This window comes from Diadema antillarum, unplaced genomic scaffold (assembly GCF_040938485.1).
Source record: "Diadema antillarum isolate AM-2024a unplaced genomic scaffold, OU_Dant_1.0 seq00000994_RagTag, whole genome shotgun sequence".
Taxonomy (NCBI): domain Eukaryota; kingdom Metazoa; phylum Echinodermata; class Echinoidea; order Diadematoida; family Diadematidae; genus Diadema; species Diadema antillarum.
The window spans coordinates 42,818-57,497 of NW_027271832.1; the positions used below are offsets into that span (position 1 = coordinate 42,818).

The following is a 14,680-nucleotide window of genomic DNA, read 5'->3' on the forward strand; positions in this document are numbered from 1 at the left end:
GACAATTTAATTAGTAGACAGTTGTATTAAAATTGGGAACTTTAGATCATTTATGCTTATTTATATCCCAAATTTAGTCATATGTGAAGCAAAATTTGAAAATGATTGCCAGCTGGAATGAAATGTGGTGTTTGCAAGCACTTTCTACCGTGCATGAATTCAGACTAGCAGTGCCCAGGGCAATCCACATGAATTATTGATTAAGCATTCATGTGCCAGGGAGCGCGAGACTGACGCCTAGTCAACAGGTGGTTCAGGCATGTCCATTGTTCAGGGCCATTGTCAGCACACACTCACATACACATCATTGGTTCCTGCATGTGCGAAGTTCAGTTTTTGTACAGAGGGTTAAAATTTGACCAAAATCTGAAACCTTACTTCAAAATCAATCTTAGATCGAATGAAATTGATTTATGCTTTTACGTGCAAATTACCTTCAACCAAATTGTACACTATCCAGCTATTACTCATATCAATGACATTTTTATCGGATGAATAGTTTTTGAACTATTAAGGATCAAAAGTGGGAAATGTTTTTTGAAACACCTAGTACAACCACCTGTCTTAAAGAAAGAAAGAAAAAAAAACAGCCACATCCTGAAGAACTTGAAGAAGAAGCATGAATATTTCTTTCTTATAGGGGCCTAATCCCCATATAAATCCGTTATTGCACCTATAAGCCCTGATACCCACTGAAAACAACGAGGATTCAATTTATCATGCCAATAGCTCTCCTGGTTTTTTTTTTATTTTCCAACTTTGGCCTCTATTTTGCCTTTATCATTGTAGGGCCACTTGAACACAGTATCAGAAGTCTTGTCCTCCTTCTTTCCTTCCTGTCTATCCACATACACCCCACACTAAACCACACATAATACCCCATCATGACCAAGCCCCCATTACACTCCGTCCATTTCTTACTCTAATAGACAATTTATGTAGTATATATGATATCAAAACTTAAGGATGTTTATTTTCCTGTACAGCCTACAGTTACGAAACATTTTGGGCCTATTCACCACTCCCTGTAGTTAAGTTGTTGTTGTTTTTTCTCCAGAAAGCTTTGCAATTGTCAAGGCGATCTTTTGTAAACAAAGCATTCATAGAATTTGAATAAATGACAGAAACCGACTATTCATATTGTCTCGACGCTTGTTGCTATACTTTTGTGTGCTATAGGTGGACTTCAACGAAAATGGAAAAGGAGCACACAGTGTGGATACAATGCACTCCTACACTCTTAAAACTTCCGAGTCAGAACTGACCCGGAACTGGGTCCGCTGGGGTCATACACCGTTCCGGGTCAGAAATGACAAGGAATGGGGTCACATTATGACCCATTCAGAGTCATGAATTGGGTCAGGGTGATCCCATACGGGGTCTTCATAACCAAATTCCAAGTCATTTTTGACCCGGAATGGTGTATGGCCCCAACGGACCCAGTTCCGGGTCAGCTCTGACTCGGATGTTTTAGAGTGTATAAGGCGTCGAGAAGGCATAATTACTTTCTTATCATGGCTGATTTCAATCTCTGATTGTATGATTTTTCTTTTTCTCTTTATTGTCAACAATCAGAACACCTAGTAGAATTTTCAAAAGGAGAATTAAATACTGAGCAAACGAACGTACTCCAGGCAAGTCGACGCCTTAAGAGTGCATTTTGTCTACATTGTGTGCGTGCTTCTTTTTCCATGGTCAAACCAAGGATGATCTTTGTTAAAGCCTGCCCCACATAGTAACAAGCGTCGAGACGATATATATTTCTTTTCTTTTTGATGATGGAAATAAATACACTATTGAATTGAATTGAATTGAATTGAATACACCGCTTCTCCGTAAACTTCGGCGATTGGAAGATTCTTATTAGGCGTTTTCACATCAGCCCGATAAAAATCCAAGCTCGAGATATTTTTCGCGATCGCAAATTAGCGCGCTATTTCAGAGGGGGTGCACCCGGCGCACGCCCCCTTTATTTCTTTAAAAATAAAAAAAATAAAAAAATATTTAAAGAAAAAATGAAATGAAACCCGGAAGTGGCACCAGAAATATTAGTTTCCCCTCCCCCCTTTACAAAATTCGTGGATTCGCCCCTGTGGTGTGACAAGATGGTGCCAGACCCAGGGGATCGATGTAAAGCTGAGAGGTCTGTGGAGATCTCAGTGTTGATGTTCAGCTGGTGATTGCTGATCGTGTAATATTCGTCAGTAATTGAAGCCCGCCCTCTACGCACGCTTGCCGCAATGCACCGTAAATGCAATATGGCAGCCTCCATGTAGAATTGTGTGTTGGTTCTGCTACGAGCTGGACTGTTATTCAATTGCCACTATCTCTGCAACCAATCCGCCTAGATATCCCTTGTGACTCACCACGCAAGTACTGACATCACAAACACTAACGCTCAGGTACGAATTGCATTTTGTTTTGTAGGTTAGGTCTAACATTTAGCAGGTGTTTGAATAGGAAACGTGAATCAGTGCAATGCCTGGCCTGCACCTGTGCTTTCGTGTTAACGCCGCCCCGCGCACCCCGCGGCGCGGGGCGCTGTAACTAGTAACACGGTACAAGTAAGTGTTGGGGTCGCTGCGCTGGTGCGGTTACTCTCGTGTAAAGCCCGGTGAGGTGATCGCGAGATACCGTGCTCGAGCTATCGAGCTCGCTCGCGATCGCGCGCGGTATGTGGGGGTGTTTATATAGTAGGGTAGAAGTAGAACCCTCTACTGTAATGGTGTAGTGTAGCAAAGTTCTGTTCTATTGTTAGATGGATTCTACCAGGTAGACGTGGTCTACACTGTAGGCCTTAGGGGCACATCTCCAGGCCTCCTGTTTTACTGTTCAGTTTGGTGACACATACGGTATAGCTCTGCCTCTACTAAATTTGATACTCCCCTTTTTTTTTTGGGGGGGGGGGAGGGGGGAAATCATGATAGAAACCACCTAACGGTTACAATATTTTATGGGATTCCCTGACTGAAGCCAGACGCAGTCTCGAGTCTCCGCGGAACATATCTTATCAGTATCACTGACAACAAGATAGCCTACAGACCGATCTTTTATTTGGTCAAAACGGCAAGACATTGTCACAAAATTGTGTAGCGAACAGAAATATTGCAACCATGCCGACCAAGTTAATGTATAGGCCTACTAGGTAGAGTTGTCTAGATCACTATGATATGAACTATTTGATATTTATTGCATGTATTCTTTGCCCAGTGCAATGATACCATAGTATGAGTGATCACTGCTTGGTTTCCATCAACTGAAGCGGTCATCTTCTATCATTGGCTGATCTACTGAAACACTGCACACTGCAAGATGACTAGCCACGACAACCAGTCATCCAGCAATCTAAGGCGCCAGTCCTCAGAGAACAGCATGTCTCCAACAAGCCTGTCTGAAAAGGTGACCCACCTGACCTCCATAGCAACCGGTCAGCAGATGAAGATTCCTGACGAAGACAGAGTAAGGGAAAATTTTTAGGCCTATTTTGGTAATTTGTACAGAGTAGAACAGTGTAGATCTTTGATTTACCCCTTGGACTTCTAACGTTACATTGGACTGGATATTTCATGATTTGCCTCACTGAAACCTGCAACTTGATTGACGTACAGTGTACGTAAACTTTGTTGTTTAATCATCACTTGTGGTTTTATGATCTGCTTATTTGGCTTTCAAAAAAAGGAAGAATACAGAGATTTCTCTTTCTTAATGACATCTTTTGTCACATGACTGCAGAAGTTCATTTGAGCAGTCCCTCAGACAGTAGGCCTAGTGATTTAGATTTACCTGATAAACACCACAGTCAAAACATGTACTGAGAATGTACCTTATTGAATATTACATTATATTATTTCTTAGGGTTTACATGTTTTCCATGCACTCAGCAGAAATATTGCTACATATTTTAGACACTGCTCAATCTGTGGCATGAGCTTTGTCATAATTGATCACCTACATTGTATAGGAAGTGCCATGTAAACTATATAACGACCTGTGTTGTGGATCTCTCAAGCTACTTGCAGATTAAATGTACAGTTATACGTTCAAAGATTTGAAGTTAGGATGATATATTTGTGAGGCTTCCTTTCATGAGGTATGAGAATGATCTTTGGAAGTGGCAGCAATTTGATAAGTTATAAAATGTTAACTTCTTGTTTGTTTGGTGTTTTTTTACTCCAGCTTGGACTCTGCAGAAGTGTCTCTGAGTTTGAAAAGCTCAACAGAGTTGGTGAAGGGACGTATGGCATTGTGTGTGAGTACCATACATGGATCACATATTCCATGATGCAAATATTACCCACTTTCCTTTGTAGCTACAAGCAAAAAGTTAAGTATATTGTGAGATTTAAAATGGAAAATACTTGACCTTAAATTTGCATAGTTCTACTTGTGTGATGCTGGTTTGTTCTTGAATCAGCCATACAACTGTGCATGCAAACGTGAGATACATGAAGTTACCGTAAGATGTCAATTAAAATGTTTGTCATGTCCTAGTGAATCATGTCTACAGTAAGAAATATGTGCCTGTCACTCATGTATTAAATGCATGCCAATTGTTGTCCCCGCCGAACGAGTTTGAGCAGGGGACTATGAAACGGGCTCCGTACGTGTGTGTGTCCGTCTGTCCGTCTGTCCGTCGTAACGTCCGTCCGTCCGTCTGTGCGTCCGTGTGTGATCAAAATGTTCAAAATGCTACTCCTTTGCCATTTCTAACCCGATTTTGATTCTGTTTGCTTTATATGATAGCACTACATGGGAGCTTTGAAACTTCTATACAGAATTTCAGTTGTGACCTTTGACCTTGACCTTTGACCTATATTGTACATTTTGCTTCAAAATGCTACTCCTTCGCCATTTCTAACTCGATTTTGATTCCGTTTGCTTTATATGATGGCACTAGGTGAGGGCTTCAAAACTTCTACACAGAATTTTGACCTTTGACTTCTTTGACCTTTGACCTTGATTTTTGACCTATATTGTACATTGCCTACAAAATGCTACTCCTTCGCCATTTCTAACCATATTTTGATTCCGTTTGCTTTATGTGATGGCACTAGGTGAGGGCTTCAAAATATGTACACAGAATTTTGACCTTTGACTTCTTTGACCTTTGACCTTGATTTTTGACCTATATTGTACATTTTGCTACAAAATGCTACTCCTTCGCCATTTGTAACCCGATTTCAATTCCGTTTGCTTTAAGTGATGGCACTAGGTGAGGGCTTCAAAACTTCTACACAGAATTTTGACCTTGGACTTCTTTGACCTCTGACCTTGATTTTTGACCTGTATTGTACATTTTGCTACCAAATGCTACTCCTTCGCCATTTCTAACCCGATTTCGATTCCGTTTGCTTTATGTGATGGCACTAGGTGAGGGCTTCAAAACTTCTACACAGAATTTTGACCTTTGACTTCTTTGACGTTTGACCTTGATTTTTTACCTATATTGTACATTGGCTACAAAATGCTACTCCTTCGCCATTTCTAACCCGATTTCAATTCCGTTTGCTTTATGTGATGGCACTAGGTGAGGGCTTCAAAACTTCTACATAGAATTTTGACCTTTGACTTCTTTGACCTTTGACCTTGATCTTTTTACCGATATTGTACATTTTGCTACTAAATGCTACTTCTGGCGGGGACATATATTACGCACCGCGTAATTTCTACTTTTTTACTGTGAGTCACAAACTTTCCGATGTTTCTCTTCTCAGATCGTGCTCGTGACATGAAGAGCAAGGAGATTGTTGCCCTCAAAAAAGTGAGGATGGAAAAAGAAAAGGATGGTAAGGCATTTCTTAATGAGAAAGTTGACATCTGTCATTGTGTGCCTTTCACCTTGTTGTATAATGGCATTGGTACTTAACACTTGTTTGAACTACATGAAATATTATTAATTTTTGCCCTCATGTAGCCTGTTCATTAAAATTCTAAAATTTGTTGAAATAATAAAGCATTGTAACTCTTATCGTAGGAAGAAAATAAGGTGTGTTTTGAAGCAAATGCAAGTGTTATTATCAAAGGACATTAACTATAGAAGTGACTAAAAGGCATGACTTTTTTTTTTAATGTGAAGATGTATCTGCTTTAGTAATCTCATTCCTGAAGAAGTATTGAATACACAAACAGTGAGACTTAAGATATCTGACATGAATTGCAAATAATCAACATTGTGGAAGGTTAGAGTCATACTGCCGATGACACACATGTTGAACCATTGACCCTAATTGCATGCAGGTCTACCCATAAGCAGTTTGAGGGAGATCCATCTTCTCATCAACCTGCGACACGAGAACGTCGTGGAGCTGAGGGAAGTGGTAGTGGGACAGCATCTAGACAGGTCAGTGACCTTGTCCAAAAAATTAAAGTCACATTTGAGACCAGAGTTTTCAATGCTTATTTGGGACTTTCTTCTCCTCAACTTCATTATTTTGTTGTTGTTTTTTGGTCCTCTCTACCTTGTATCTCCTGTTCTCAACCTTCCATCCATTCTTGAGGGGACCATCAGAACATGTTTCTTCATCTAGGATAGTATTTATCTCAAACAAGTTTAGATGTAGGTGCAGCGTTGTCCTTGCTCAGATAAATGCCAAAATAGCGCACAAAATAACACATAAAATAATGCATAAAAACAAATGCCAGCTTATATAATTATAAGAGTTCCTGTAGAATTTTCTCAAAGGAAAAAAGAAAATAGAGTGAAGCTTGTGGAAAGCAAGGTCATCAGCTTAAAGATAGATGGGTGCAAGATGGTAAAGACCCAAGTGCTCGTTTGCCTGAAATTCTTGGCAAGTAAAATAGGATGGGCTACTCTCCATGAAATGTATAGGACACTTTTCCAATAATCCATTTAGGCAAGTGAGGATTTTTTATTTATTTTTTTTTTTTTTTGGTGTCCTGGGGTGTAACTCTTCAAAGCCTTTTGAGACAGTATCCTTCTGATCCTCAGTATACAATGTTTTGATGTGTTTCTGCATCAAAATAGCTGAAAATCACAATGATTTCATTTCTTTCCCCAAAAAATAATAATGTAGCATCTTCCTGGTGATGCAGTACTGTGAGCAGGACCTAGCCAGTCTCCTAGACAACATGCCTTCACCTTTCACGGAGGCACAGGTCAAGTGTCTCACCCTCCAGATGCTGCGAGGACTGCGCTATCTCCATGACAACTTCATCATCCACCGTGATCTAAAGGTGTCCAACCTCCTCCTCACGGATAAAGGTTGCATGAAGATTGGTGAGTACAGGTGGAGCTTGAAGGGATTCAACAGATATCAGGCAGCATTTCATGAAGTGTTCTGTCACATTTTTTTTTTCTGACAAATTTGCTATCAGCCAATCAGAAGCAAGGATTTCAGTAGCTTTTCATAGTTTGCCAGAAAAAAAAAAAAAAAAAATCTGACAAAACACTTCATCAAATGCGTCCGGTAGTTGGTGTGAGTGAGTACGGTAAACTGGTGTTTGTCTACACAGCAATATGGTGTGTTTTACCTCAGTATTAACATTTACTTTATGTTGCAGTTAGATGCCTATATTATATATTTTTATGTCAACTGTCGGGGAGGAATATTGTGCTGTTAAGATACAGAGGACTTTGTCACCTTATTGCGAAGAATGACAAAGTTAATGGTAGTGATCAGGTTGACAGATTGAGTGGACTTCCTTTGACCCTTTTTTATGTGTTGTATTTCGTGTATGATCCCAACTCAAAAAGAAACATTCCATAATGCATCAAGTAATTTCACTCAAACATGGCCATCTTGTGATAGTCTTGTTTATTTGTGAGTTCATTGTCATGTCTCTGATTTCACTGCTTTCACTAGAAAATAGTTATTAGAGAAGATGTGATTTTATGTGTGTTTTGTCTGACATTGTTGCCTTGGTTATATTCCCTTTTGTATGGCACAGAGAGGATGTGATGAAGTATGTGTATCATCACTTTATTGGAATTTATTATATGACAAAGGAAAAATAAAAACATTGAAAGAAATAATGCAATAGAAATAACAACATTAAATAACATTATTATGTCGATGCATTTTGCTATTATTGTTGATTAATGAATTCCTGCTTGTTATATTGGCATACTTTCCAACAATGTATATCATACTTTTGTCTATAACTTTTCTCATGTAGCGGATTTTGGTCTTGCACGAAAGTATGGTCTCCCAGTGCGACCTATGACCCCAAAGGTGGTGACCTTGTGGTACAGGGCACCAGAGCTCTTGCTTGGTTCACCAGAACAAACAACAGCCATCGACATGTGGTAAGGAAAATGAACCAGATAATATTCCCTGTGATATATTCATGCATTGACAGTGTTCATTCATGAATTAAAATTTTATTCGTGGTCATTCATTCGGATCGTTGGATAAAAAAAAAAAAGGCAATTGCCACAAAGATTATGTTATAGGTAGGAGAAGTAAACAACCAAATGAACTATTTATTTGAAGTGAAAAGCTGTTGACATAAAAAGGTTTTGATAATTATACTGTAGACAATGTTATTTCATGTTCCACACAAACTGAACACTGCAGCTCAGTGGAACAGTTATTTGCAGTATTGCAAACATTCAGATAATTGTCTGTACAGGAAATTTCTAGAACTGACCCAGCTGCTTCAAGATCTATGCAGACTTCAAACAACAGATTTCAAATTTGATGTGCATGTAGATAGCTTAGATCGCATCATATGTGATAATTCAGCAAAGAGCTGTTGGTATTCTTCACTTCTGATGATGGACAGTCAGTTTGTCAAAACGATTGAGCCCCATAGTGTTCTGCACAGTCCTTCAGAGACCTCGCATATGAAAGAATACCTCAGCAGTCCTCTTCAGAACTGTGAAATGCCTGATGAGCTTCAATCTACATCATACCATCTCAAACTAACATATGAACTATTTGAAGACTACATTGAATTTACACACACACACACACACAAAGAAGTCTCTGACAGGTGTAACCACTACTTAAAAGGATTGTGCTTGTGGTGTTGTTTTAGTAGTTGTTTGAAATGTGTTATGTATACCCTGTTTTTTGTTTGTTTGTTTGTTTGTTTTTTTAAATGCAACTCCAGGGCAGCAGGATGCATTATGGGTGAACTCTTGGCCAATAAGCCCCTCATGCCTGGAACATCAGAGCTCCATCAGATCAACTACATCATTGACCTCTTGGGGACGCCCAACGACAGCATCTGGCCAGTATGCTCACCTTTTCTCAGTGCACATATACTATTTAGTGTAGATAGATACATACATAGGTTGGTGGGTAGAGCAGATAGGAATAGATATAGTGATATAGCCATTAGTGAATTCTATTATGTACTGTCAAAATCATTTTAGCATATGATAATGAGAATATGAAAAATTCAGATAGTACCTATGACCAAAATTTATCTAAGTGCTTTACAAGGAAAAACAAAAATTTAAATCAACAAGTACAAAATAATCCATAAGTTGCACATATTTCATTGCTATTGTTCTCCAAATAAGTGGGTTTTTTTTTTCCATTTTGAAACTTTAATGGAGGTAGAGTAGGGAGGTTGTTCCAGAAAAGGGAAGCACAAACAGAGAAAGGATGATCACCATAACGAATGTGGGTGCAAGCATATGTTTATCTTTGTGCAAGATTATATCACCTGTTCAGATTTTGACTTGACTTTACTCACATTACATGAATTTCGCTTTCAATCACCCTTCCCTCTCCTTTTTGTTCAGGAAAAAAACAATTATTCATTTTTTTAATGTATCAAACTACAAAACAGTCAAACAGGGACACAACTATGATTTTATGTATGTGAGGATGTGTGTATCTGTGTTCTATCATCAGGGATTCTCAGAACTGCCGCTGCTCCAGAACTTCACCCTCAAGAAGCAGCCATACAATAACCTCAAGGCCAAGCTACAGTGGTTGTCTCAGGCTGGCCTCCGACTGCTCAACTTCCTTTTCATGTACAACCCAAAGAAAAGGTCTGTGCACACCAAAGGATACTGAGAGACATATTTGATAAAAGGGGGTCTTGGTTTAGTTTAATGAGCTGTAACCTGGGTTCACATTTTTTTTTTTTTAGGAAACCTAAATGTCAACCACCCCATGTAATTCTTTCATAGTAATGAATACAGACAATATTTCACTTTAGTCTTGTCATGAGCAGCTGTGAATTAGAAGAGGTGATAATTTCCTGTCTAGACTGGAGCATTCACACACAAAAATGGTACAGTTTCCATAGGTAAGCACGTTTCCTTGTAATGGCCAAATTTGTTATTGTTAACTTAATGAAATAAACAACACTTCTACAGACAAGTGCTCATAATGATTTTGTCAAATTAGTTAACAGTAGCAGCTTCAATTGTGCATGAAAATGAATGGGTACGCCTTTGTCATGTTATCGTTTCATCTCAAAATGATGTAGGATTTTCAGAAATCTTCACTTTCAGAGTCTTTAGCTTAAGAGGTGTTTGTACTCAGAATAATCCTTGCAATGAATATTTCTTTTCTTTATCTTTGTTGCTGCTGTTTTGATCTGCAGAGCAACAGCTGAGGAAAGCTTGCAGAGCTCTTACTTCAAGGAGCAACCACTTCGTAAGTTTGCCTTCTCTTTGTAATATGTCAACCTGCTATAGTATTGAGGGAAGACAATACTTGCTACCATTGAAGCATATCTCTGTGTGCGAAGTGTCATATAGAGATTACTCAAAGAAGGAAATAAAACATTAGACTGAGATAGGATAGTGGCAGAGGGCCTAATTCTGAAATTTCAAATCAACTTTAATAGGCAACTAAAGCAAGGGGGAGTCTTTGCAGCTCTGATATTCTGTGCTTTGAGTATACGTATGTGTAGTGCTATTATCAGAAACACTCATCTGTTCTTCAACTTATTGTGCTTTTAAATTAAAGCATGAATAAATAGAATTTTATCATGCTCTGTCATAAGTGTAAGATAAACAGCCATGCGTAAATTCAGAGGGTGTGCATGTTTATAATAATCTCTCATGTTTTAAAGGGATGGTACAGTATTGGTGGAGATGAAAATTGGGCTTTAACTTTTTTGCGAGATACCAAGAAAGCACTTATGAAATAGTATAGATCATACCATTTTAAGAGGAATTCAAAGTTTATTTCATGATAATCGGGTTTGGAATAGCTGAAACATCCAAAAACAAAGTAGAACAAAATGATCGTAATAAAATGTGGGTCCCACACTTTATTAGGATCACTCTGTTTTGGATATCTCAGCCATTTCAAAATCAATTTTCATCAAATAAACGTTGAAATCCTCATGGAATTACATGCTCTTTCATATTTCATATGAGGTTTCTCACTATCTCACCAAAAAAATGATAAAAACCTGAAGTTAAGTCTCAACCAAAACTGTACTATCCCTTTAAGGTGACTTCTTTGTTTTGTTTTATTTAGGGGTTGTTGTTTTTTTGTCCCTTTTACAGGAAAAATTTAAGTTCTGTTTTAGAAATGTGTTTTGTATTTTTTTTTTCTTCAAAATAGCATTGCAGTAATGTAATAAACGAACAGATTGCTTTATTTTACATATGAGGATATTGCTGTTATTTTGAACATTCTGATTCACACTGGAGATTTGATTCAAACTTTCACTGGTTGGGAGGAAGGACTCCTTCTTATGACACATTTACTCCATCTTGCACAAATTTATTTTGTGAACCCTTTAGTTTACCTGTCATTTACACACACACACACACACACATGTATACACATGCTTGCATGCATGCAACTACTGACCAGTTACTGTGATAACTTCTAGTGTAACCATTGTATAAAGTGCTATCTCTGTAGACAGTAAGTGGGATTAGCATGGCTCTTCCAGTCAGCTTCAGATAAGCCATATGAGCTAAATAGATTTTTTTTTGGTTAATCTGTATGTATCTGATTATCTTGTATCTCTTCTGTTTACAGCCTGTGATAAGGAACTAATGCCAACGTTCCCTCAGCACCGTAACAAGAGGAAGTCAGCCACTCGACCAGAGCATCGGTAGGTTTATATCCAGTTGTCCATATCGTTCTACCTTTATCTACTGTAAAACCAAAAGCAGTCATGACATAGAACTTTCACGAATCGGAGCTGATGGCTTTTTTGGCGGCATGAAACTTTCATGAAGTGTCTCTGGCCTTCAATGCATTGTGCAGACAAAACCTTTTGTGTGCATTTTACGTTCTCAAATCTAGGCTCTTTGCGAAAGTTTCATGCGTGCGTAAATTTCTGGTTAAACAATATTTCAAGTCAGTCTGTCTGTTATTGTTGTTGTTCTCTCAAACTGCCTATTCTATTTCCCTTGGACAGTGTATTGTGTGTTTTTATGCATGTAAGAGCACTTTTAAGTGCATATAAGAGCACTTTTAAGACTTTGAATAATGAACTTGTCGGTCTAGTCTAAGGTATAGCATGGTTTTAATTAATTGAGTTTTGTATAAAATGTATCACGATAAATTGTAATTATTGAAACTTGGCACTCCATGGAGCACGTGCTAGACATTGTCTAATTATCTTTGACAATCATGGAATATTACTGAACTTCATTCCACCCCCTGCAAATGATAATTTACAAACATATTGCTTTGTGTAAAAGGAAATTGATCATATACAGTTATCCAGACCACATGAAATCCTCTGTGCTTTTATTATTCTTATATCTGTTGACTTCAAAATGCATCACAAAATTACAAATCTCCAGAATACACACATATCACCAGGGAAGGAATTGGTTTCAGATGTGATATGTATACATTCTAATTGTATTGGAATTTTGTCTCCATTTTCCTCTGTAGGCCTGCACCTTATGGCAAGAATGAGTTTGGATTGGCCTTTGGGTCAAGTGATTCCAAAAAGAGCAAGAGATGATAGTGGTCCATGAAACTTTTGTTCAACAACACTTTGTTTGGTTGGAACATCTGAACTCGTTATTCTACGAGGAGTCGCTACACTCCATTTCCAGGCGGCTTCTCATCCTTGGTGGAGATTGAGGTGTTTGATACTGTGGGACTTGTAGGTTCCAAATGTTTGCCCTTACACCTGCTGTGAACATGCATGAAGAAGATCAGTGCCAGATGAAAGGAGTTCAGGTTCCATGTAATCGCTCCCAAATAAGGACCAAGAATTTATTGTTATTTGTGACCCCCTATGATATACTCAAACTGTCAAGGTCATCTAATCAGAAATGCTAACTTGTGACGAGTTCCCACCTCCAGTCAAACTCTATTCAACTTTGACACAGCAATTCTTTGCATCTGATGGAAAGAGATCTTCACCCCCAAGAGTTTCCAACCCTAGAGATTTTGCATTTCATACCATTTTTCTTTTGTACAAGAGGCAGTTGGAAGGTAGATTTCTCTTGATTTTGCAATGAGGTGAAGAACGCTGACCAGAATTGTTTGAAAATGCATCAAACTGACTGCATGTTTGAACTGCTACAAAGTACAGTAGGATGTTTGATATGGCATACTTTACCGCAGGGTACTGTCAAACCCTGGGTTACAGTATTGGTTAGTACCATCTCATGTTTGTTAGATGTACCGCTACTTGTTTCTCTTGTGGTGGCCATATTTTAGCAATTGCGATAACTATCCCAATGCAAATTCAGCGCTGTTATGATGTGTTTAATGTAATCACAATAATGATGTTAATGCCCTTTTTATACAATCATTGAGGGAATTATATGGAAAAGGTCGGGCCAGTCATTTGATCTGTGCAAGAAGTGGTATGAAATTCCTGATCTTTTCCTACAGATATGTAATTGATTATAATGGCTTACAGGGTTTTGAGGGAATGCAAAGGAAGTAACACACTTTAACTATAGCATTGCTGTATTACATGAAAGAAATTGACACTTAGAATTCTACTTTTGATAATGAACAGAATGTAATGCACTAAAAATTGTTTCCCCCCAGTTTTTTGTAACCCAGGGTACAGCATAAAAGAAAAGGTTGAAATCATTCAACAAAATCATGGACTTCCAATTGGTACCCCAGGGTATATCGTTTGGAAGGTACTTTATACACATACTGTAAAAGTGAAGTTTTCGCGGTGTTAAAGTTTTCGCACATTTCGCGCAATCCAAAACCAGCGCGAAAATAAAAGCATGCGAATATTTTTGCTTGCCATATGTTCCAGTATTTGATGTCTGGATTCCGCGGAATTAAAAACACATGAAACTCTTCTAACCCAGCTGAGCGCGAAAAATTAGTAGCACGAAAATATCCACTTTTACAGTAGTCTAGGAGAGAACATACACTCATACAGTGGCACTCTTAAAAAAAGCTAGATATTAATTTCTCACAAGACAAACATATGAGAAGTTGACTTCATTATGTTTACAATTTTTTGAGTGGAGTTGGTTGACAGAGATAAAATTATGGACATGAAAAAAGTGTCATGTAATTGTCATTGCACAGTAAAACTCTTTCAGAATAAATACGGCCATATGAACATGCAGTGGCCTCTGTAACTGTGAGTCATTTACAGCGGTTTTGTGATATGAAGTGTGTTTCTTGATAGTGGGATTGATAAGTGTGAAGACATGCTGGATTTTTTTTCTTTGCTTTTATTTTGTATTGTTTGTTTTTGTATCTCTGGCTTGTTACCAATACTCTACTATCACTAGGAAATCCTGTCATTACAAGGTCATCAATCCCTCACAATCTACTTTTCCACA

The 14,680-nt window shown here is 38.2% G+C and overlaps 1 protein-coding gene across 1 annotated transcript; it reads left to right on the top strand.

Annotated features, from left to right (window-relative positions):
* Positions 1-2,311: 2,311 nt before the first annotated feature.
* Positions 2,312-13,288, top strand: LOC139742295 (cyclin-dependent kinase 10-like). The gene is made up of 12 exons (XM_071652874.1): positions 2,312-2,402; positions 3,263-3,459; positions 4,177-4,249; positions 5,715-5,786; positions 6,238-6,340; positions 7,035-7,237; positions 8,137-8,266; positions 9,076-9,199; positions 9,828-9,967; positions 10,528-10,580; positions 11,928-12,003; positions 12,798-13,288. The coding sequence occupies exons 2-12, from the start codon at positions 3,313-3,315 to the stop codon at positions 12,868-12,870; spliced, it is 1,194 nt and encodes a 397-aa protein (XP_071508975.1). The 5' UTR covers positions 2,312-2,402; positions 3,263-3,312; the 3' UTR covers positions 12,871-13,288.
* The last annotated feature ends 1,392 nt before the right edge of the window (positions 13,289-14,680 follow it).

Coding starts and splice junctions, on each gene's coding strand:
- LOC139742295 (XM_071652874.1), top strand. CDS start 3,313: ATGACTAGCCACGACAACCAGTCATCCAGCAATCTAAGGCGCCAGTCC. Junction 7,238..8,136: donor TAAAGGTTGCATGAAGATTG/GTGAGTACAGGT, acceptor TTTCTCATGTAG/CGGATTTTGGTCTTGCACGA. Junction 10,581..11,927: donor CTTCAAGGAGCAACCACTTC/GTAAGTTTGCCT, acceptor TTCTGTTTACAG/CCTGTGATAAGGAACTAATG.